The 22,167-nt window shown below is 45.9% G+C and overlaps 1 protein-coding gene across 10 annotated transcripts in view; it reads left to right on the top strand.

The window, feature by feature from the left end:
• The window catches only part of LOC125740872 (uncharacterized), a 141,385-nt gene that overhangs the window by 28,554 nt on the left and 90,664 nt on the right, over nucleotides 1-22,167 (top strand). For 2 of the 10 annotated variants that reach the window (XM_049012671.1, XM_049012673.1), the window contains exon 2: nucleotides 17,715-17,874. The exons of 3 other annotated variants lie outside the window; for them this stretch is intronic. In XM_049012671.1, the coding sequence (XP_048868628.1) occupies nucleotides 17,715-17,874 (160 nt within the window). Of the gene's footprint in view, nucleotides 1-16,914; nucleotides 17,029-17,714; nucleotides 17,875-22,167 lie in introns of those variants that run through there. 5 more of the 10 variants (XM_049012667.1, XM_049012664.1, XM_049012670.1 and 2 more) reach the window with 4 other exon arrangements.

The following is a 22,167-nucleotide window of genomic DNA, read 5'->3' as shown; positions in this document are numbered from 1 at the left end:
CACAAAAGGCGCCACAAACTGCATTTCGTCTTTTGCCAAGTCCCAAAATGTCTTTAGTCTTTGGCTGAGTCAGGAGAGGCGCACCCTAGGGGGAGGGGGGTAGTACCTTGCTGTGCCCAGAAAGTATAGCACTGGCTTTGATTTTGCAGACACGTTTAATTACGTTTAACTTGAATTTAAATGTAATAAATATACAAATAACTCCTGGGCTAATACTTTTATTGTTGTATGTACTCATTAGTGTCACAATTTTAGTGTCATTTTTGTATTTTTAAGCCAAGCCAATGAAAGATCTCGGCGCTGATTCTCTCCATTTGTACGCTATGTTCCCATGCCATTTTCCCCAGAATAACACTGTGCCTGGTAGTTCAGATCGGACACACTGGGTAGCCTGCATGTAATATGCAACAATAAAATGGCGAATATGAATGGATTAACACAAGGAGTCACAGACTGTCTGCCGATCCTTGTAGAATCGCTGATGTAGCTACAGTTACTCAACCCGGTCCGCACAGTATTCAGGGGAACAGCCAGGACAGGACAATGACTAGTCAACTGCCTATTGTAAAAAAAGGTTCTTGTTATGCTACTAATTAGTCAGTGATTACTGTATTTGACATGAAATCAGGTTTGTCAACTTTGGTCAGATGGGCGGTCAAGCTATACGAGCTTTTAATATGTGGTGTATGCATAGACATTATATTACGGTATCAGCTAGCATTTAGGAAAGTAAACTAGATAAACAAGTCTTATACTTTCTGACAGGCAAGATCCTAAGCTATTTTCAGACAAAATTTGATTAACATCTACTGTACCGTTTTCAAGAAAATGCACTTTGAAATCCATGCTATATTTGCCTATACGTATAACCCATGCTTGACAGGCTATTTCTCAGAATTTTCCCATAAGGTAAAGTAACTATTGCGTAACATTTTTTGTATGTTCGAATATGTCAAAGATTTTGGATCCCCCCTCCCCCCCGATAGAAACTTAAATTCAACTCCATGTTCAATTACCTTAGCCGACATCAAATTTGGTGAATAATATCAAATGTCATTTTTCAAATATCCTTCATAAGCAAACATTTTTCTCCAGCACGTCTGGTTTTTCTGTTTCATATATAATGCATTGTGTACCTAATAATGTCATTTTGATACCAGTCATTTAAAATCACCAGTAACCTGTCAACGACTCATTTTTTGTACAAACTAGTCAGCAGGGTTTACAGGCAGCTTGCAATTATGTAAAGTTACAGGTATGCTGTTGCTGGTCCACTAGCGCCAACCTTAAACTTTGTTAAAGCATTGGATAAGGAAAGTGAAGCTTTTCAGTACCTAGTCAGTGAATTTCCAGAAATCAGTGATGCTAAATTAAAGGTTGGAATCTTTGTTGGACCACAGATAAGAAGGTTGCTGAAGGACAGTGTATTTGCAGCCAAAATGGTGACAGTGGAGAGGCAAGTCTGGGAAGAATTCCGTAAAGTCATTGATATATTTCTCGGAAACAAGAATTTATTTGACTATGAGGTTCACGTCAAGGATATGATATGTCGTTTTCAAGATCTTGGATGTAGAATGAGTGTCCAGATGCATTTCCTAGTCTCGCACCTTGATTACTTTCCTGAAAATCTGTATAGTGAGGAGCAAGGTGACAGATTTCACCAAGATAGTAGTGAAATTGAGCGAAGATACCAAAGATGTTGGAGTGTAAATATGATGGCTGATTATTGTTGGAGTTTGTGCAGTACAGACAAAATCCTGATGCTTTATACAAAAGAAAATCATACCGGAAACAGTTTCGCAGTGCTGAGTGACCAGCAAAGACATGATAAACAGTTTATTTAATGTCATGTAATAATTTATGTTGAACTTTAATTATAAATTATGACAAAACCAGACGTGTGGCAGGAAATTGGAAGCCATATTCTGAAACGACAATGACGCACTTGTTTTTGTTAAATCACCTAACAAAAAAATTTTAAATGTCGGCTGGTGTTTTTAAAATGAGCGTTTGAGCTCGACATTCATTTTAGCATACTCAGTGTCTGCATGGTGGGACTACCCCTCCTCTAACAGGTATTTTACCAATGAGATCTCTGAAGGAATCTGACTCAACTATCTATAACGACAGCATGTTCACAACAACACACATGGCTAACTGATCTGATTAGTTCAGTCTGTGTCACACGTTTTCAGGGAGCGGAAAAATCAAGCTTAGACTGCTTGGATGGCGTGTCTCCGTCTCCTTCTTTGTTAGTGGAGCTCATGTTTGCTGGACCTGGGTTTGTGCTACTATCAACACCGGCATTCTTGGTCACTAGTTTTGTAGAAGCATGTGATGATGAGATGTGCTTCATGAGATGAGAATTACTTACAATTGATCCATTGCCAGTGAAGTATCTGCGATTCAGACAGGTTGTGACCCTACCTTGTCCAGGGTGTATAACATTACACTGAAGGGCTGGCCAAACAAGAGTAACCCATCACTGCTAAGTTGTTCCGGTTGGCGATAACAGCTAACAGTCAGTACATTAACATGCACAGCTAAGCTGAGCTGCAGTTATAGCCTGACTATGCCATTCAATCGGGCTACTGTCCTTGTCCCAGTATACATGCACGGGAGGGGAATCAATTTATTGACCAAAGTATGTTTGACTCTGCTACAATGGGTGGCAATATGCCTCCATTCAGCTTGTTAGTATTGGGCATTTTCCAGTTTACTTATTACGTCACAGATGTTCTGGATCGGACCAGGGAAGCAGGAGCAGGAAGACGGAGAGTCGGGGAACGAGGGTTTATTAAGAAAACACCAAGGATCATAACAAGATAGATGTTAGACTTCAATGACCGGACTGGGGAAAACATAGCTAACGCAGACTTAAATACATATTTCTAATGACAACAAGAAACTGCTGGTAAACAGGAGGAATCCACACGAGGTTAATGAGGGGGCGTGACACATGGAAGGAGCTGACGTTCGGGGCAGGACAGGATGTGTGGAAAAATGAAGTGGCACAAGCTTTAATTGCGATCGGTGGCCTGTACTACGAAGCGGGGTTACTGGCTTGTCTGGGTAACTTGTCGGATTGGCCTGTACTACGAAGCGGGGTTACTGGCTTAACTGGCGTAACTTGTCGGATTTAAGTTAGTCTGGGCAAAATGTAAGTGAACAAATATGAAGTCCTATGAAGTTTAAACTGCGGTACCTTAAATCCGACAAGTTACACCGATAAGGCAGTACGGGCCACAGGTTTGTTCTATATGAACAAGGATTAGCTCACACACTTAATCAGTGTCCGTGCATGGAAATCCATTCAGTCATGGCCTCGCCATTCAAGGATGAGCGAACAATTGCAATCGGTGCACAAGTAATAAAAATAGAATTAGAAATTGAGAGGGTTTTGTGCAATCGGAAAGATCCTTTATTATTGCTGGATTATTTTGTTTTCAAAAGATACCTCTTCAGCCGAGATGGAATATTAAATCTTAAAGATTTATTGGCTCCGTATAGTAGGAGTCCAACTAGGCGAAGTCAGGCTCTCACAGCCACACAGACAATGTGCATTGCCTTGAGATATTTTGGAAGCAGCAGTTTTTTTATTTACTGTATGTGATGTATAAAATATATCAAAGAGTGCAGTTTGCCAGGCAATTTGCCAAATCTGTTCGGGCCTGAAATATTTCCTTCAGGTTTTCATTGTTTTTCCCGGACACCTGCGAGTGCAGGCAATTAAAGAGGCGTTTTATGCCATTACAGGCAATATCCATCCATCCATTTTCCAAACCGCATATCCTACTGGGTTGTGGGAGGTCCGGAGCCTATCCCGGAAGCTATGGGCACGAGGCAGGGAACAACCCAGGATGGGGGGCCAGCCCGTCGCAGGGCACACTCACACACCATTCACTCACGCACGCACACCTACGGGCAATTTAGCAACTCCAATTAGCCTCAGCATGACTTTGGACTGTGGGGGGAAAACCGTATAATAATAATAATAATAATAATAATAATAATAATAAAAGGTCCTGCCCGGATTGCGTGAAAAAGTGAGCCTGTTTTTTTACATTTTATGGAAGTCAATGAGAGACTTGCCGATCAAGTTTTCTAGATTTGATATATATGGGATTTTTAAGCCGCGTGAGCGCGCACAATCGCCTCGGGTGAATGGATCCAGCTAGACTAATCTACTACACAGCTGCCTTTGAAAAACCAACTTATCCCGGATTAGTTTCACCAGCATTAACTCATCCAAGACGAGGCGTCTGATCTCGGATGATTTATGTGACGTACGGAAAATACCCCCCAGGTCTGTTTCCTGGTTTATCATGTTTTGTTTTGTCCCCTGATTTTTGGTCACCTGTTCTCTGTATTTGCCTTTCCTGTGCACCGACCATTTTGCCTGTGCTCCTGACTACCAGAAAGCTGAACCCGTGGTTTTGACATACCGAGTCTGTATCGTGTATGGTGTCAAGAGTGACTGCTGATTGCATTGTTCGATTTATTTGTATATTTGGATAGAGAAATAGTGAGAGTGATTGCCTTTTGTTTCAGTTTTCTTTTATAGATGAGTTAGTTTGGGATTTTGTGTGGTAGATTGTTTTGTTTGTCATGTTGTCTTGGGTCACTCTTGAAGTCTGTACCTACACTGTGGTGAGCAATTTTGTAAATACACACTCTGTTTATACAGTACGACCTGTTTTGTGCACCAATGTTTGTTCTGCCCCCCCACATCACACATCCACCCACACATGTATTCTGTTACTCCCCAACTCCATAGACTGCGCCTCGTAACAATGAATTTGTACATTTATTAATTATGTAGTAGTTTCAAAAGGAAGGTTTTGATGTGAACTAGAAGCTATTCATAACAGAGATCACATGTTATCAACCTTAAAGTGATGATGTTTATACTGTGATGTTTACAGACCCTCCTGGAGGCCAGTCTACTGCCCACCCTCTCCAGTGCCCGACCCCTCAGCCCGAGACCCTGAACCCTGGGCCCTGTAACCCTGACCTCCTGCCTTGGATTCTCCTGCCTTGTGTCGCCCTTCTCATTGCTACCATCTCATCACTCTGCTGCTATTTGTGTTATAATCAAGGTCAGACATGTATGATGTCACTGTGTTTTATGTTCCCTGTCTGTTTGGTCCTTTCGTTTCTCATTCAGCCCCAGACTGGGCCGTAGCAGATGTGCAGTCTGTCAGGTACAGACACTATACACTTCCTGTGGGCTGTGTGTTAATACACTGTGATACAGTGTAACTCTGACTTTCTTCCTTAGCTAAAGGCCAGTGGGGCTCAGTGGGTCACACCTCCAGGACTGCTGAGCAGTGAAAGTGCTAAAGTTACACCCAGTACCAGCTGCCTTAGTGTCAATCTTTATATAAAATATTAGTAGCTTAAATATTCAGGCATACATCAGCTGTGGCTGGAAATCTTTATGTCTGACCATTGTTTTATTGTATTTCTTGTTTTAAAACCTCAAACCTGCAGCCAGTCTCTTTGTAACACAAGTGTGTCCAGCATGCAAGGTGCAGTGAGACAGTGTGAGAGCAGCAGCCCTTATCAGCAGGGCTGGTAGAGCACCCTGTGCACTCTGTGAATGACGTCACTCTTAACTGTTTCAGCGCCGCTGAGGAAGAGCTCTGACTCACAGCAGAGGGGAAGCAGGACCAGCCGACATGATCAGGTACTGTCACTGACAGGGCTTTCTGTGGCCTTCAGACCACAGCGGAATCGTCTCTCTTCTTATCTATAACCAAATACGCTTCACTGGATGTTTTCCATTGACTGATTTTTTGTTTTAATTTATCCTATTTTGAAAATATAACTTCTTCTTTTCTTTACAGGGAGAATCTCATGAGGTCCAGTATGTATCAGTCTTTCGTAACTTGAAATGTTCGTAAGTCGTTATTCAACATCATCTTAAGGACAAACACAAAAGTACAAAGGACAATGATGCTGGGAGTACGCACGCTACGCTGCTGCGTGGCGGGAGTAGCGGCCAGAAGTCGTACTTGGCAGAATTGGCGTGCAGAGAAACAAAATTGATGTTGCGGACAGGGCACTTCGCTCGTATGTCTGAAAGTTCGTAAGCTGAAGTTAATAATTAGAGGAGCGTCTCTATTGAATTTGTTATTTTTGAATTTATTGGAAATGTTTTAACTCATTTATTAATTAAATATGGCAAACTTGATTAACCAGACTTGGACATAACCAGATATTGAATTAAATTCTACAAATTGGTTGCTGCCATCAGCTTGTGTTGGTTACTCCACTGATTTGTTCAGGTCATTCAATTACCATGGTGAGTAAATAGGTGATGGTTCAGTTTTTTCACAGTCAAGGTCAGTGAACAACATCCTTGCTGTTAATGAGAGAGATACACTTCTGCCACCTACTGGTGTGATGATGTACAGGCATCTGAAAAAATAAGTACAGGGGGTCCTTGGGTTACGACACAGTTCCATTCCTATGAAGGTGACATAACCCGAATTTTGGTGTAAGTCTAAACACACCCTTTTTCTGATCTCTTTACAATGTCCAATTTTACTTCCATTGTGACTTTCCTCTTCGCAAATGGAACACTTACACTTTTAACAGTCCAAAATGGTGTTGGTAAGCATACTGGGGGATGCCAACTCTCTCACTCACTCTCAGTGTTGCTAAGACCAAGGAACTGATAGTGGACTTCAAGCCGTGTTACTGCGTATTCTTCTACCTCGCGCAAACAAACCAGTTTGCCCACGTAGTCTGAAAGTAATCGTAATCTCCAAACGTTTTATGTCAAGACATCGTTACCCAAGGACCCCCTGTATGGCTAATACAGCTTGAGCATAAAATATACCGAATAATATGGTATAATTATCAGTGATAAAGTAACATAACACTTTATTGAAAAACACAGAAGATGACACTTTCCCTTTCCATACTCATAGGGCAAATGACAAATCTGAAGGATTCTATTAGGTGACCATACTCAAAAATCCAAAGCATGGAGCAGAATCATGATGTCCATCCCCAATGAGCACTGACCCATGGACACAAGTTCTGCTCCTACTCCAGACCCCTAGGAGGCACTATGCCACTTTATATTAAATACACTGAAAATGTGCGTTAGCACTGTGGCCTGTTTGTTGTCTGGACCTGCATCTGTGTCACCCTCCGATTGTGAGAGTAACTTATGTAGGGTTTGGGTTTGGCTTAACCTAAGCAGTGTCACTCTGTGATTGTCTGCTTCTTGATGTGTAAATATTAGCAGGCGGGGCTGCATGGGTTCATGTCCTCCAGTGCATCATCTGCCTGGTCGATCTGCTTCTCCATGCTGCTGATTACGATGGAGCAGTTAATAACCTGCACACGGTCTTCACTGCCAACCACCAAGCTGACCCTAACCCACAGAAGTGCTCCCTCCAGTGGTTAAGATGGAGTTCCTGCGCCATATCATGAAAGGTGAGGGTGTGGCGACAAACTTAGGCAAGATCGTGGTGCACTGGCCCACCCCACAATTTTGCTACCAAACTCCTCAGTTTCCTGGGTCCTACCTCGATGATTTGTGAAGACCTTTTCCAGCACTGGCAAACCACTCCACTGGATCATGGAAATGGTGCGGCTCTTCAAATGGTCCAAAGATTGCACCACTGCCTTTAACCGCCTCCAGACTGCACTAACTGAAGTGCCAATGTTGTCATACCCCAACCCAGCACTCCCCTTCATCATGGACATGGAGGCCAGCATGGTTTTGCAGTGGTGTCGTCCCAGGCGGAGCCTCAGGAGGGTGGATGAAAAAAAGACGTGTTTCCTACCACAAGCTCCTGGCTGTCATCAGGCCTGCTGTAATTTTCACTTCAACCTCTGCAGATAGTGCTTTCTATCACATACTGACCACACGTCTCTCACCTAGGGGGGTTGTGCAGGGGTTTGATTTTGAGGCCCAGATTCCACAGAAATGCAGATGCTCTCTCTCGCCGCCCCTGTAAGATGGAAAACTGTTGTCATACCCACCATCTGAAGGAGTGCAGCCAAGGGTGGATGACAGCAGTGGTGACAACACAGCAGAACATTGGCTGCAAGGAGACCATCGATCGCCAGAGGCTGCAGGTGGAGCAGGCGAGTGACCCAGTACTGGCCCAAGTTACTAAAACTTTAGTAATAAAACAAAAATGACATGCTGAAAACCTTCTGTGGGGTCATTCTGTTGTGATGCGTGTTAGGCGAGCAGGCAGGGATGGGGGAATCAGAGTCAGGTAGATGGTGTTCCATCACACAGGGGGTTTATTTGGGGCAAACGGGGAAACACACCGGACATACGTCAATGACAGACCTGGGGAAACAGACTTGAACGCGGACTGAAATACACAAGACTAAATGACAGGAAACGTAGAACAGCTGGCAAAACGGAAGGATTCCACACAGGGTTAACAAGGTCCAGGAGAGGGCTGGACGGAGGGACATGACAGCAATTTGGCGTCTCATTCTTGGTGTTAAGAGCAACCTTTCTCAAGAGGAACAACAAGGGATGCACCTAAAGTTAAACGGCATTTTTTTAATGAGAAACTGAGAAATATTCATCTTTGTGGGGACACTCCATTCATTTCTATGGGCATAACCCTAATCCTAACTATGACAACCTTAACTCTTACCCAGCTCAAGGCTTAACCATAAATAACTGGAAAGAAATATATAAAACTTTTGGCCATTTTACTCTTTTTGATTGATCACAGATTTTTATAAAATTGAGGTTACCCTTGTGGAAAAAAGTAACAATCTCCACATGGCAGAGAAATCTGGGGCCTGGATCACTAAGCAGGATTTCTTCTTTAGCCAGATAACTTGTAGAATTTAAGGTGCTCCAGCTTAAATCGACATTACCTTCGTTCACTTTCATTTAGCCCAGACTACCTTAAATCCGACAGGCTAAGCAAGAAATGAAGCTTCATGATACAGGCCCCTGGTCCCCACAATGTAATACTTACAAAAGCAGGCACATTTCTGACAAAACCCACCTTCACTTTATGATGTCCAGGGTAACGTTCCATCTTGTTGACATATCCTGTGTGAGAGTCTCGGTCTTCTGTCCATGTACAATTTGCTGTTGATTTGGCTGCGTTTACAGTAAAATGTCCAGCTACCTTTCTGCATTTTGCTACTGCAGTGTCAAAAAAAATGTTCTGCAAAGACACTGTTGTCATGCCCGGCTCGTCCGCTCCTCCTGTGTGCCACGCCCCCTGATTACCCACGTGTTTTCTCCCGATTGTACCCAGCTGTGTCTAGTTAATTTGCTCAGTCCTGTGTCTTACCTGAGTCCATTGTCTGTCATTGATGTCAGTTGCCGTCCTATGTTCCCTGCCCCGGATTTTCGAATAAACCCCGTGTTTGCCCTGGTTACGGCTTGTCTGCCCGTTCCTGCCTGCTTGCCCGCACGATCGCCGCTTCGCCCGACCGCGATCGTGACAGAATGACGGATCAAAAGAAGCGGAGGAGAGGGAGAGTCCCGCAGGAGATGATCCGTCTCAGCGCCTGCTCGCTCTCCAGGCTTTGGCTCCCGACGGAGGACGAGAGGGAGGTACCCGCCCTACCTCCAGCCCGGGGGCCGACCACACACGACCCCGATCCCATGTGGAAGTACTGGCTCTCCAGTGAGGATGAGGACGAGGAGCCCTTCCTCTACCCGTACCCGGAGCGGGAGCTTGTTCTCCGGCCGTCCGTCTTCACGGACATCGCGCCGCCTCCCGCCACCGCCAGGCGCCAGCGAGGGAGACGGAGGAGACCGGCGATCGCCGGTACAGAGGACCTCCCTCCGCTACTGCCGGCGGACCCCGCTCCCGTGCGGCCGCCGCTGCCGGCGAACCCCGCTCCAGAGCAGCCGCCTTCGCTGCTGCCGCTGCCTGCGCAGCCGTCTTCGCTGCCGCCGCCGCCCGCGGATCCAGCTCCCGTGCGGCCGCCGCCGCCCGCGGATCCAGCTCCCGTGCGGCCGCCGCCGCCCGCGGATCCAGCTCCCGTGCGGCCGCCACCGCCCACGGACCCAGCCTCAGTGCGGCCGCCGCCACCGCCTGTGCAGCTCGCACGGCCACCTTCGCCTGCGCAGCCACCGCCTGCGCAGCCGCTGTCGCAGCCGCCTTCGCCTGCGCAGCCATCCCCTGCACAGCCTGCAGCTCCAGGGCAGGCGCCCCCACTGCAGCAGCCTGCAGCTCCAGGGCAGGCGCCCCCACTGCAGCAGCCTGCAGCTCCCGGGCAGGCGCCCCCACTGCAGCAGCCTGCAGCTCCCGGGCAGGCGCCCCCATTGCAGCAGCCTGCAGTTCCCGGGCAGGCGCCCCCACTGCAGCAGCCTGCAGCTCCCGGGCCGGTGCCCCCACAGCCTGCAGCTCCAAGTCCTGACCGCGCTCCAAGTCCTGACCGCGCTCCAAGTCCTGACCGCGCTCCAAGTCCGGACCGCGCTCCAGCAGCTCCCAGGCCGGCGCCCCCACAGCCTGCTGACCCTGTTCCGGTCCCTGACCGTGCCCCTGCTTCTGACCGTGCCCCAGTTCCTGTCGCCCTAGTCCCTGAGGTGGTCCCGGAGGACTCCATCGTGGCTCCTCCCTCTTTGGAGGTGGAGGAGCTGGAATGGGACCCCTCGGGGATCACACTTGTGACTTCTTCACCCTCGCCCCGGCCAACTCGACCCCGACCTGGGGTCGTCATGTCTGTGTCCCGTAAAGGGAGGGAACACAGACGAAGGACTGGGGTCCCGTCCACCCTGCCCCCTGGCTCGCCCTCCCTCGCCTGCGCTAGGGCTTGGTTGGCCCCCCGGGTCGGCGGTCGCCTGCGGATCCCCCTCCTCGCCCTCATCGCCCTGCCTCGCTCCCTCCGCCGGGTCCTCGGCGGTCGCCTGCGGGTGCCCCTGAGGCGGCTCCTCGGTCGCCTGCTGGTCCCCCGCCTCCTGCGCGTAGGAGGACGTCGCCGCCTGCGGCGGCTCCCCCCCTCTCCTTGCCCTTGCCCAGGTCCCTTCCGGCTCCCTCGTCCCCTTCCCTGGTTCCCCCTGCGACTCCCTCCTTTGTCCCTGCTTCGGTCCCTCGCCCTGTCTCCTCGGCCCTTCCGGGGTCCCCTCCGGCTCCGGCCTCCCGGCCGCCTGCGGCCCCTCCAACTGCCTCCCGTCGCCCGCAGTGGCTCCCTCGGCCGACCCTTTGCTCCCCCTCCTTCTCGCCCGGTGCCCCTGCCTTTGTCCCTCCTGTCTTTGTCCCTCCGTTTTCGGCTCGCCCTTTCGTTCCGCCCGTCTCTGTTCCTTGTTCCCCGGTGTACCCGCCTAGCACCCCTGGCCCCTTTGTTCTGCCCGTTCCTTCTGTCTCTCCCTTCCTGGTCTGTCTCTCCACTTTCCCGTTCGTCTGTCAGCTCCTGTCTTACGTTCTGTCTCTTGCTGTGTTTTGTGCTTCGGTCCTGTTCCCCGTCCTGCATTGATTCTGTTCTTGTTTTTCAGGTCCTGTTTTGCCTCGTCCTGTACGTCGCCCCCTTCCTTGGCGCGCCCGGAGTAGCGCGCCTTTGGGGGGGGGTTCTGTCATGCCCGGCTCGTCCGCTCCTCCTGTGTGCCACGCCCCCTGATTACCCACATGATTTCTCCCGATTGTACCCAGCTGTGTCTAGTTAATTTGCTCAGTCCTGTGTCTTACCTGAGTCCATTGTCTGTCATTGATGTCAGTTGCCGTCCTACGTTCCCTGCCCCGGATTTTCGAATAAACCCCGTGTTTGCCCTGATTACGGCTTGTCTGCCCGTTCCTGCCTGCTTGCCCGCACGATCGCCGCTTCCCCCGACCGCGATCGTGACAACTGTGATGGAGGATTAGAGGCTGTGCGTAGTGCTAGGCAAGTACTCAAATGGCAGTTGTTTGGCCACTGCTATCATGTTCCGAGCACTATCAGTGATGAGTGTGCTGACTATATGTTCGATATTCCACTGTTTCGCTACTGGCATAAACTGGCCAGCGTACGCTTCAGCGAAATGCTTTCCTCTGAATGCAGCCAATGCACGCGACTGAAGCTCCCACCGCTGGCTAAAATGATGCGCAGTTACTCCATAACTGTGATTGCTCAGTGAAGTCCGATAACCCCCAGTTAGCATAATTATCCTAGTCTACCCCAACTCTTTTGCTCTTTGATTATCAAGCATCTTCAATACGATCGTAGCTCTGGATGGCAATTCATACAGTGTCACCAGAAAGTATTCACACCCCTTCACTTTTTCCACATTTTGTTATGTTACAGACTTATTCTGAAATACATTTGAGTATAGTTGTTCCTCAAAGATCTACACACAGTACCCCATAATGCCAAGGCAAAAACAACTTTTTAGAAAGATGTGCAATTTTTTTATTGCCAAAATCTCGCTAATCCAGTGTTTCATAAGAATTCATACCGATGGCTTAATATTTTATTGAAGGACCTCTGGCTGCAATCACAGCCTCAGGTCTTCTTGGGTTTTCCTATACAAGTTTGGCACACCTGTTTTTGGGGATTTTCTCCCATTTCCCCCTGCAGATCCTCTCAAACCCAGTCAGGTTGGATGGCCAGCGCCGGTAGACAGCCGTCTTTAGGTCTTTCCATAGATGTTTGATTGGATTCAAGTCCGGGCTCTGGTCGGGCCATCCAAGGACATTCACAGACTGCTCCTGAAGCCTCTCCTGTATTATCTTGGCTTTGTGTTTCGGGTCATTGTCATGTTGGAAGATAAATCATCGTCCTAAGCTGAGTTCCAGAGCACTATGGAGTGGGATTTCTTGAAGAATCTCTCTATATTTGGTTGCTGTCATCTTACCCTCTATACGGAATATATAGACAAGTGTGTGCTATTCCAGATCATGTTCAATCAATTGAATTTACCATAGGTGAGCTCCAATCCAGTTGTAGAAGCATCGCAAGGATGATCAGTGGAAATCGGATGCACCGGAGCTCAATTTTGAGTATGATAGCAAAGGGTGTGAAAACTTATGTACCTATCATGTTTAAATGTTTACATTTTTTAATTTAATAAATTTAATAAAATGTCTGAAAACATGTTTTCACTTTGCAATTATGGACCATTTTGCGTAAATTTTGCAAAGAAACCTATACTCAAATCTACTTTTGAATATGTCTGTAACATAACAAAATGTGGAAGAAGTGAAGGGGTGTGAATACTTTCTGGTGGCACTGTAAGTGCTGTCATTGGACAATATGTTAATCATTAATCAATGGAACACCCAAACATTAATAGTGATTCAATGTCATATGATCAATATCTATATACATATCTCAAGTAGAGTCTAGAAGCCGAGACAGATTCCGGTAAATTGAGCTAGATGGGTGGATTTTACCTTGCTATCAAGGTAAACCAATAGAGCAGGAGAATTGTGTTTGTTATACGTTTGAGCTCGGTTTGTTGGTGTTTCGTGACCAATCAGGATTTAGAAGTCCTTATTGGGAATTAGGTGTTATGGTTTATCAACTGGTTGCTCTGTGTGCTCCGAGTGACTTGGTACGAAGTGCCAGAGTGTGATGGGAGCGCTTTGCTGAATTGCTAGAATAAAAGAGATTTCCTTTACCTCATCAAACTGAGAGGTCCGACTTTTATTCTAAGTGTTATATTTGACATTTTTCTACCACAGTGTCTTACTGGGAGGCCCCTCAGACATCGTCATCACCGTCAACAGGGCCTCCTCCTCCTGGCAAAGGGCTTCTCCGTCTGCCCCTGTCACTGTATCCTCACGCTCCAAAGTGGACGGCTGGATGACCTCGCCCCTCTCATGCATAACAGGCAAACTGGCCAACAGGGCATCCACATAGGAGGGCTTCCACCGTGGGCAGCAGTGGGCTAGATGGTCTGAACATCTGGCACTGCCAGCAGAAGGGAGACTGTCCTTAATAAAAAAAGGTACCCTCTATTCCCATTGAGATTAAAATAGGCCAGGGGTGGATAAACACACTTGCCCCACTAGGGTCTGGGCGGAGACAGACCTGGAACTGGTGTCAACCAGTCCAAACCCCCAACTCATCCCTGACCACCCAGGAAGCAGGTCCATAAAACATCCCAGGAAGACCTGGATGGCATCTGCAGTCACACAGGGGTTAAAAACATATACAGTTGTCACCCTCTTGTCCCTGCACCACAGGGGTTCACACCCATAGCACGTCAGCAGAGGGTGTCCATCCTTCTGGCACTGCTCCTGGACTCCGGTGTAAGCATCATCCGTAGCTGTAACTTCAAAGAACTTTAGGGGACCATTCCTCTGCATGCCGAGAAGGTCCCCTGTCTTCAGGGCCCGAGGGCCCCCAACGCGTCCTCCTGGGTGAAGATAAGGCAGTGGTGGAAGGCCGCTAGGTCCTCTTCGGCCCTCCAGAAGAACCGGGCCGTGTTGGGGGGGAGGGAATCTGGAGCCATACTAGTCAGACTCTGTTCCCCCAGGGCGGCTCAGGTCCTTCATGTTTATTTATGATTCTCAGGTTCATGCTTCAGCAGCCTGCAGTGGCTCGGTGGGTTTGGACGCTGCACCTGTCATCGGAAAGTCCCTCGGCACAGTGATGTCACCATGGGCCCCTGAGCAGGGCCCTTAACACTAACTGCAAATACATTTTGCTTTGGATTAAAGCAAATAAACTGCTAATAAACAAAGTAAATGACCTTGCGTCTCCTGAATGTGAAACAGGAGCTCAAAGCGCATGACTACTGGGGAGAGCTGAGTTTGCACACTGACGTTGGAAATGCTGTTAAAACGTTGCTGGAATGCCCAGCATCTTTCTGCACCAGTTTTGCTAATGTGTGATGTTTCTGCGTTCCTCTTTGTATGCTGTTACTCACGGCATCACGATGTGTGAAAACCACGTGGGCGCAAAAAGCTTAAGCTAGAAGCCTAGTATATATTACATGATACAGCCTCCCTGATTGTGTTTTGCTTTGATGTTTATTTGTTAAAGCTGTGTAAGCAGCAGCTTCTCGAGCCAGACACAGGGGCAACACTGACCTCAGTGGTGCATCTGAAATGCAGCTTCTCCCAGAATGCCGAGCGGTGGGGGAATCTGGGCCTGGAACCTTAGAAAGGAGCCTGACTTCCTGTGCACTGGTACAAACAGCCTCTAGATGCTGCACCCTCCTTGTTGGGGGGGGGGTCATTGTCATGGGGGGTAGTATTTTTACCTTTAGACTGCTGCTGTTTGACTTTTCTGAAGAATGTAGCAAAAGTGGCTCTAAAAACAATTAACAGACTTCTGTGGTCCTCAAGAGGCAGATTCAACACACTGATGGAACATCAGACAGAAAGAGACATAGAAAGAGAGAGACAGAGAGAGACAGAGAGAGACATCAGCCCCAAGCAAACTGAACCATGCCTGGGGTCCCGTAGAGGGAACTGAAGCCGGTCCCTCAGCATCCAGCCGGTCAGCAGCACAGGGAGGCAGTTTTGTGTCTCCAGAGAAGCACAGCAGGATGAACACGCATGTCTCTGTATACGAAACAGTGTTCATGGCACATTCAGCCTGCTCTAAACATTCAGATTCATTAGTCTTCTCAGTGCTGTACCTCCTTATAAACTACATTACACACTACATTTACAAATATAACTCTGCATATGTCAATGTTCCCCGACACATTAGCTACAGACTGTTTAGCAGAATCATTCCAGACAAATCAGTGTCTGTACCCTGAATTTACAATAAAAAAGAGCAAAATGTCTGTGGTCTAGAAAGATTCAGACTTGATCTTTCACAGTTTTAAAGTTTTGGATCAATAAGAGTGACTAATGTTTATGTCAATGTACAATGGAGCTCCATTTCAGTGTATGTGTAGTTTAAAGACTTTTAAATTAGATTCAGTGGATGCATAACAATTACTAATTGAACCGGAAAACCTCTAGATGCGTTATGATAATGTTTTGGTCACAGTCATAATTAGTATCACCTCCCATTCTGAGCTTCCTGGGACAGACTCACGATGACTGAGCACCTTTTCTCTCCCTCTTTAAACATTCCATAAATAAGGTAAAGTCCTTCTCAGAGAGCTTTACTGGTGTCCTGCTGACACAAATCAGCTCCTCTCTGGGATTCATGTGAAGATCCTGTGTGTTTTATTACAGCTACAGAGGAGAGAGCAGACATTTTAGTGTAGCTTTGACCCAGAGGCCTGTGGCCCCATCGTCACCATGGAAACAAGATTCACAACCGCACCCTGCAGACGTTCAGGGTGAAGCTGTTGAAACCCACCAGCTTGTGACAGACTTTCCATCAGGTGTTATTAACGTCAGTCACAGAGAGACCCGACAGTGCACCAGAGACACAGGCCACAGTTTGCTCCTAAATCAGTAAGCAGATGATTTAAAAGGCCCTGGTTAGTTTCTAAGCAGCTCCAGAGGGCCAGAGGTGGGGTTTCCTTATTTAGAGAAGCCTGTGATTGTCTGAGTATTAGAGATTTTACAGCAGAGACTGTAGCAGGTGTGGATCTTACCCAAACATGCAGATGAGCCCCACACTATGCTCTCTGTAGAATGAACAGAGCTGTAATCTGCATTATACTCTTTCATCTCATTTAAACAGACATGAACTTTCTCAGGCACAAACCTCCCAGTATGCACAGCCCCCTGGACCAGCCCGCCCCCAGAACCCCACAAACACGGGTACGAGAGAGTGCACTGGGCCCACAGAGATTGTGTTCAGTGAGCTTAAGTTAGCAGCTCTTGTGTTTTGCTAAACTATCAGTGCTGTGCTGTTTTCACTCACTTCCTCTGTGGTCCTGCTGGTTATTTCTGTATTTAGTGTGAATCTCTGTGGTGAACAGAGTCCAGCATTAAAGGACCAGCAGGTAATTTGGTACAAACTGCTCCTGCTATAATATCCGGGTTATAACAGAGCAGAGCTGTGAGTGTGAGATGTTGTTAACTTCACACTTTTGGCTAACAGGCTTCATTATCTATATTTCCTTTTGTGATCTGACTCTCAACTTAGTACTTAACAAATTCAGCCTTGTATTGGAATGAAGATAGCTTCCTAATACTTAAATCTGCTTTAAAATGTTTTTCGGTCTCGCATTCCTTTGTGAGTATGAACGATTTAACATTTCATGGTGTTTTTGATATTTTAATGTTTATAGTGTTTAGTATCTCCAGATATGTCTCTGATCGATGTTTATGTTCATATTAAATATATCAAACGTGACTGCAATATTAATACAAAAAATACAATCAAAATTAAACTGAAAATGCTGATAATAATGTCAGTATTATTGGTCGTTAATGATGTAACCTGAAGAAATGACGCCATAGAGCCGAGGCTGTGATACTGAGAATAACGCGACTGTTTGAATACAGAGATACTGACTATTATCTTAATTTCAATAAAACGCAACAACACAAGTTAATGTTTTGAAGGAAGTGTCTTACTTACTGTTGTTTTATGTGGTACAAAGCCTTTCACACAATCTAGAACACTTGTAAGAATTTATAAACAGATGTGATGTGAGACAGAAATAATCTTAGAGCATATCGTCCATTTACAAACAGCTTCTTACTAAACATGTGAACCATTTGCTTTGTAATGACAAACAGTTCAAACTGGTTTTCTTGATTTTAGCGGTTGCAGATTCAGGGTAGTAATGTCCCAGGTGATGCAGGGCACTATTTTAAATATCTTAACGCAGAAGCCTGTTTATTATTACCACAACACTTTATACCTTAATTCAGCCTTTATTAATATTGTATTTACTCTGTTTTCTGTGTCTCCAGGTTGCAGTGTTGCTCTGGTGACCCAGGCTGAGGAGGTGGTGGTGATAGAGGTCCAGCCTGGAGGAGCAGCCACTCTGCCTTGTGGGATCCCTGTAAAAATGGAGCTTTCCTGGTTTTCCCTGCAGTCAGACCACATACCAGCCAGAGTCATGGACCTGAGGTTCAGCTTTGGATATGATATGGATCTTGATAACATCGGAGATGAATACAGAGGGAGGCTGGTTCCTGTTTCTGACTCTAACACACACAGTCTGCAGCTGAAGAACATCACTGCGGCAGATCTGCTGATCTATTGCTGCATCCAAAGCAGTGATCTAAAGTTTGGAAACTGTACAAAGCTGAAATTCACAGGTAATTTAATTTAATTCAATTCAACGGCAAATTATGGTAAATGTGCAACTATGGGGCACCAAGTGTCAAGCCCTCATTTTCGCGTAAAATACATTCTCAGCCACAAAAAGCATCATTTAATGAGGAAATCAAGTAATTCCTTCCAGTATTCTGTCCACAAGAGCAAAAAGACTTCACTTTCTTTCATGCACAGAAATCAAAAAGGAATGTTTCATTTTGTTCACAGAATTGATATCAGCACTTTGCATTTCGTCAACAGAAGAAAGACATTTTGTGGTCGAAATGCATTTTGTGAATGATGCACAGTCATTTTGTGGATGAAATTGATTTTGCGGAATTGGAAAATGGATATTGTCTTTTGCTGATTCACGAAAGGCACCACAAAATGCATTTAGTCTTTTGCCAAGTCCCAAAATGTCTTTAGTCTTTGGCTGAGTCAGGAGAGGAGCACCCATGGGGGAGGGGGATAGTACCTTGCTGTGCCCAGAAAGTATAGCACTGGCTTTAATTTTGCAGACACGTGTAATTACGATTAACTTGTATTAAATGTAATAAATATACGAATAACTCCTGGCCTAATACTTTTACTGTTGTATGTACTCATTAGTGTCACAATTTTTTTCATTACATTTTTGTATTTTTAAGCCAAGCCAATGAAAGATCTCGGCGCTGATTCTCTCCATTTGTACGCTATGTTCCCATGCCATTTTCCCCAGAATAACACAGTTCAGATCAGACACACTGGGTTGCTTGCATGTAATATGCAACAATAAAATGGCGAATATGAATGGATTAACACAAGGAGTCACAGACTGCCTGCCGATCCTTGTAGAATTGCTGATGTAGCTACAGTTACTCAACCCGGTCTGCACAGTGTTCAGGGGAACAGCCAGGACAGGACAATGACTAGTCAACTGCCTATTGTAAAAAAAGGTTCTTGTTATGCTACTAATTAGTCAGTGATTACTGTTTTTGACATGAAATCAGGTTTGTCAACTTTGGTCAGATGGGCGGTCAAGCTATACGAGCTTTTAATATGTGGTGTATGCATAGACATTACATTACGGTATCAGCTAGCATTTAGGAAAGTAAACGAGATAAACAAGTCTTATACTTTCTGACAGGCAAGATCCTAAGCTATTTTCAGACAAAATTTGATTAACATCTACTGTACCGTTTTCAAGAAAATGCACTTTGAAATCCATGCTATATTTGCCTATACGTATAACCCATGCTTGACAGGCTATTTCTCAGAATTTTCCCATAAGGTAAAGTAACTATTGCGTAACATTTTTTGTATGTTTGAATATGTCAAAGATTTTGGATCCCCCCTCCCCCCCCCCGATAGAAACTTACATTCAACTCCATGTTCAATTACATTAGCCGACATCAAATTTGGTGAATAATATCAAATGTCATTTTTCAAATATCCTTCATAAGCAAACATTTTTCTCCAGCACGTCTGGTTTTTCTGTTTCATATATAATGCATTGTGTACCTAATAATGTCATTCTGATACCAGTCACCAGTAACCTGTCAAAGATTAATTTTTTGTACAAACTAGTCAGCAGGGTTTACAGGCAGCTTGCAGTTATGTAAAGTTACAGGTATGCTGTTGCTGGTCCACTAGCGCCAACCTTAAACTTTGTTAAAGCGTTAGATAAGGAAAGTGAAGCTTTTCAGTACCTAGTCAGTGAATTTACAGAAATCAGTGATGGTAAATTAAAAGGTGGAATCTTTGTTGGACCACAGATAAGAAGGTTGCTGAAGGACAGTGTATTTGCAGCCAAAATGGTGACAGTGGAGAGGCAAGTCTGGGAAGAATTCCGTAAAGTCATTGATATATTTCTCGGAAACAAGAATTTATTTGACTATGAGGTTCACGTCAAGGATATGATATGTCGTTTTCAAGATCTTGGATGTAGAATGAGTGTCCAGATGCATTTCCTAGTCTCACACCTTGATTACTTTCCTGAAAATTTGGGTGAGTATAGTGAGGAGCAAGTTGAGAGATTTCACCAAGATAGTAGTGAAATTAAGCAAAGATACCAAAGATGTTGGAGTGTAAATATGATGGCTGATTATTGTTGGAGTTTGTACAGTACAGACAAAATCCTGATGCTTCATACAAAAGAAGATCATTCCGGAAACAGTTTCGCAGTGCTGAGTGACCAGCAAAGACATGATAAACAGTTTATTTAATGTAATGCAATATTTTATGTTGAACTATAATTATAAATTGTGACAAAACCAGACGTGTGACAGGAAATTGGAAGCCATATTCTGAAACGACAATGACGCACTTGTTTTTGTTAAATCACCTAACAAAAAAATTTTAAATGTCGGCTGGTGTTTTTAAAACGAGCGTTTGAGCTCGACATTCATTTTAGCATACTCGGTGTGTAAGATGTCCTCTAACAGGTATTTTACCAATGAGATCTCTGAAGGAATCTGACTCAACTATCTGTAACGACAGCATGTTCACAACAACATACATGGCTAACTGGTCTGTTTAGTTCAGCCTGTGTCACAAATTTCAGGGAGCAGAAAAATCAAGTTTAGACTGCTTGGATGGCGTGTCTCCGTCTCCTTCTTTGTCAGTGGAGCTCATGTTAGCTGGACCTGGTTTGTGCTACTATCAACACCGGCATTCTTGGTCACTAGTTTTGTAGAAGCATGTGATGATGAGACGTGCTTCATGAGATGAGAATTACTTACAATTGATCCATTGCCAGTGAAGTATCTGCGATTCAGACAGGTTGTGACCCTACCTTGTCCAGGGTGTATGACATTACACTGAAGGGCTGGCCAAAGAAGAGTAACCCATCACTGCTAAGTTGTTCCGGTTGGCGTGAACAGCTAACAGTCAGTACATTAACATGCACAGCTAAGCTGAGCTACAGTTATAGCCTGACTATGCCATTCAATCGGGCTACTGTCCTTCTCCCAGTATACATGCACGGGAGGGGAATAGATTTATTGACCGAAGTATGTTTGACTCTGCTACAATAGGTGGCAATATGCTTCCATTCAGCTTGGCTTTTTCCAGTTTACTTATTACGTCACAGATGTCGTGAATCGGAGCAGGGAAGCAGGAGCAGGAAGACGGAGAGTCGGGGAACGATTAAGAAAAATCTGGGCAGGACAGGATGTGTGTAAAATGAAGTGACACAAGCTTTAATTGCGATCGGCGGCCTGTACTACGAAGCGGGGTTTCTGGCTTATCGGGGTAACTTGTCGGATTGGCCTGTACTACGAAGCGGGGTTTCTGGCTTATCGGGGTAACTTGTCGGATTGGCCTGTACTACGAAGCGGGGTTTCTGGCTTATCGGGGTAACTTGTCGGATTGGCCTGTACTACGAAGCGGGGTTTCTGGCTTATCGGGGTAACTTGTCGGATTGGCCTGTACTACGAAGCGGGGTTTCTGGCTTATCGGGGTAACTTGTCGGATTGGCCTGTACTATGAAGCGGGGTTACTGGCTTATCAGAGTAACTTGTCGGATTGGCCTGTACTACGAAGCGGGGTTACTGGCTTATCTGGGTAACTTGTCGGATTGGCCTGTACTACGAAGCGGGGTTACTGGCTTATCGGGGTAACTTGTCGGATTGGCCTGTACTATGAAGCGGGGTTACTGGCTTATCAGAGTAACTTGTCGGATTGGCCTGTACTACGAAGCGGGGTTACTGGCTTATCTGGGTAACTTGTCGGATTGGCCTGTACTACGAAGCGGGGTTACTGGCTTATCGGGGAAACTTGTCGGATTGGCCTGTACTACGAAGCGGGGTTACTGGCTTATCGGGGTAACTTGTCGGATTGGGCTGTACTACGAAGCGGGGTTACTGGCTTATCAGAGTAACTTGTCGGATTGGCCTGTACTACGAAGCGGAGTTACTGGCTTGTCTGGGTAACTTGTCAGATTGGCCTGTACTACGATGTGGGGTTACTGGATTATCTGGGTAAGTTGTCGGATTAGCCTGTACTACGAAGCAGGGTTACTGGCTTATCGGGGTAACTTGTCGGATTGGCCTGTACTACGAAGCGGGGTTACTGGCTTATCGGGGTAACTTGTTGGATTGGCCTGTTCTACGAAACGGGGTTACT

This window comes from Brienomyrus brachyistius, chromosome 4, assembly GCF_023856365.1.
Source record: "Brienomyrus brachyistius isolate T26 chromosome 4, BBRACH_0.4, whole genome shotgun sequence".
NCBI lineage: Eukaryota > Metazoa > Chordata > Actinopteri > Osteoglossiformes > Mormyridae > Brienomyrus > Brienomyrus brachyistius.
The sequence above is the reverse complement of the archived record's forward strand: the minus strand, read 5'-3'. Positions and strand labels throughout refer to the sequence as shown.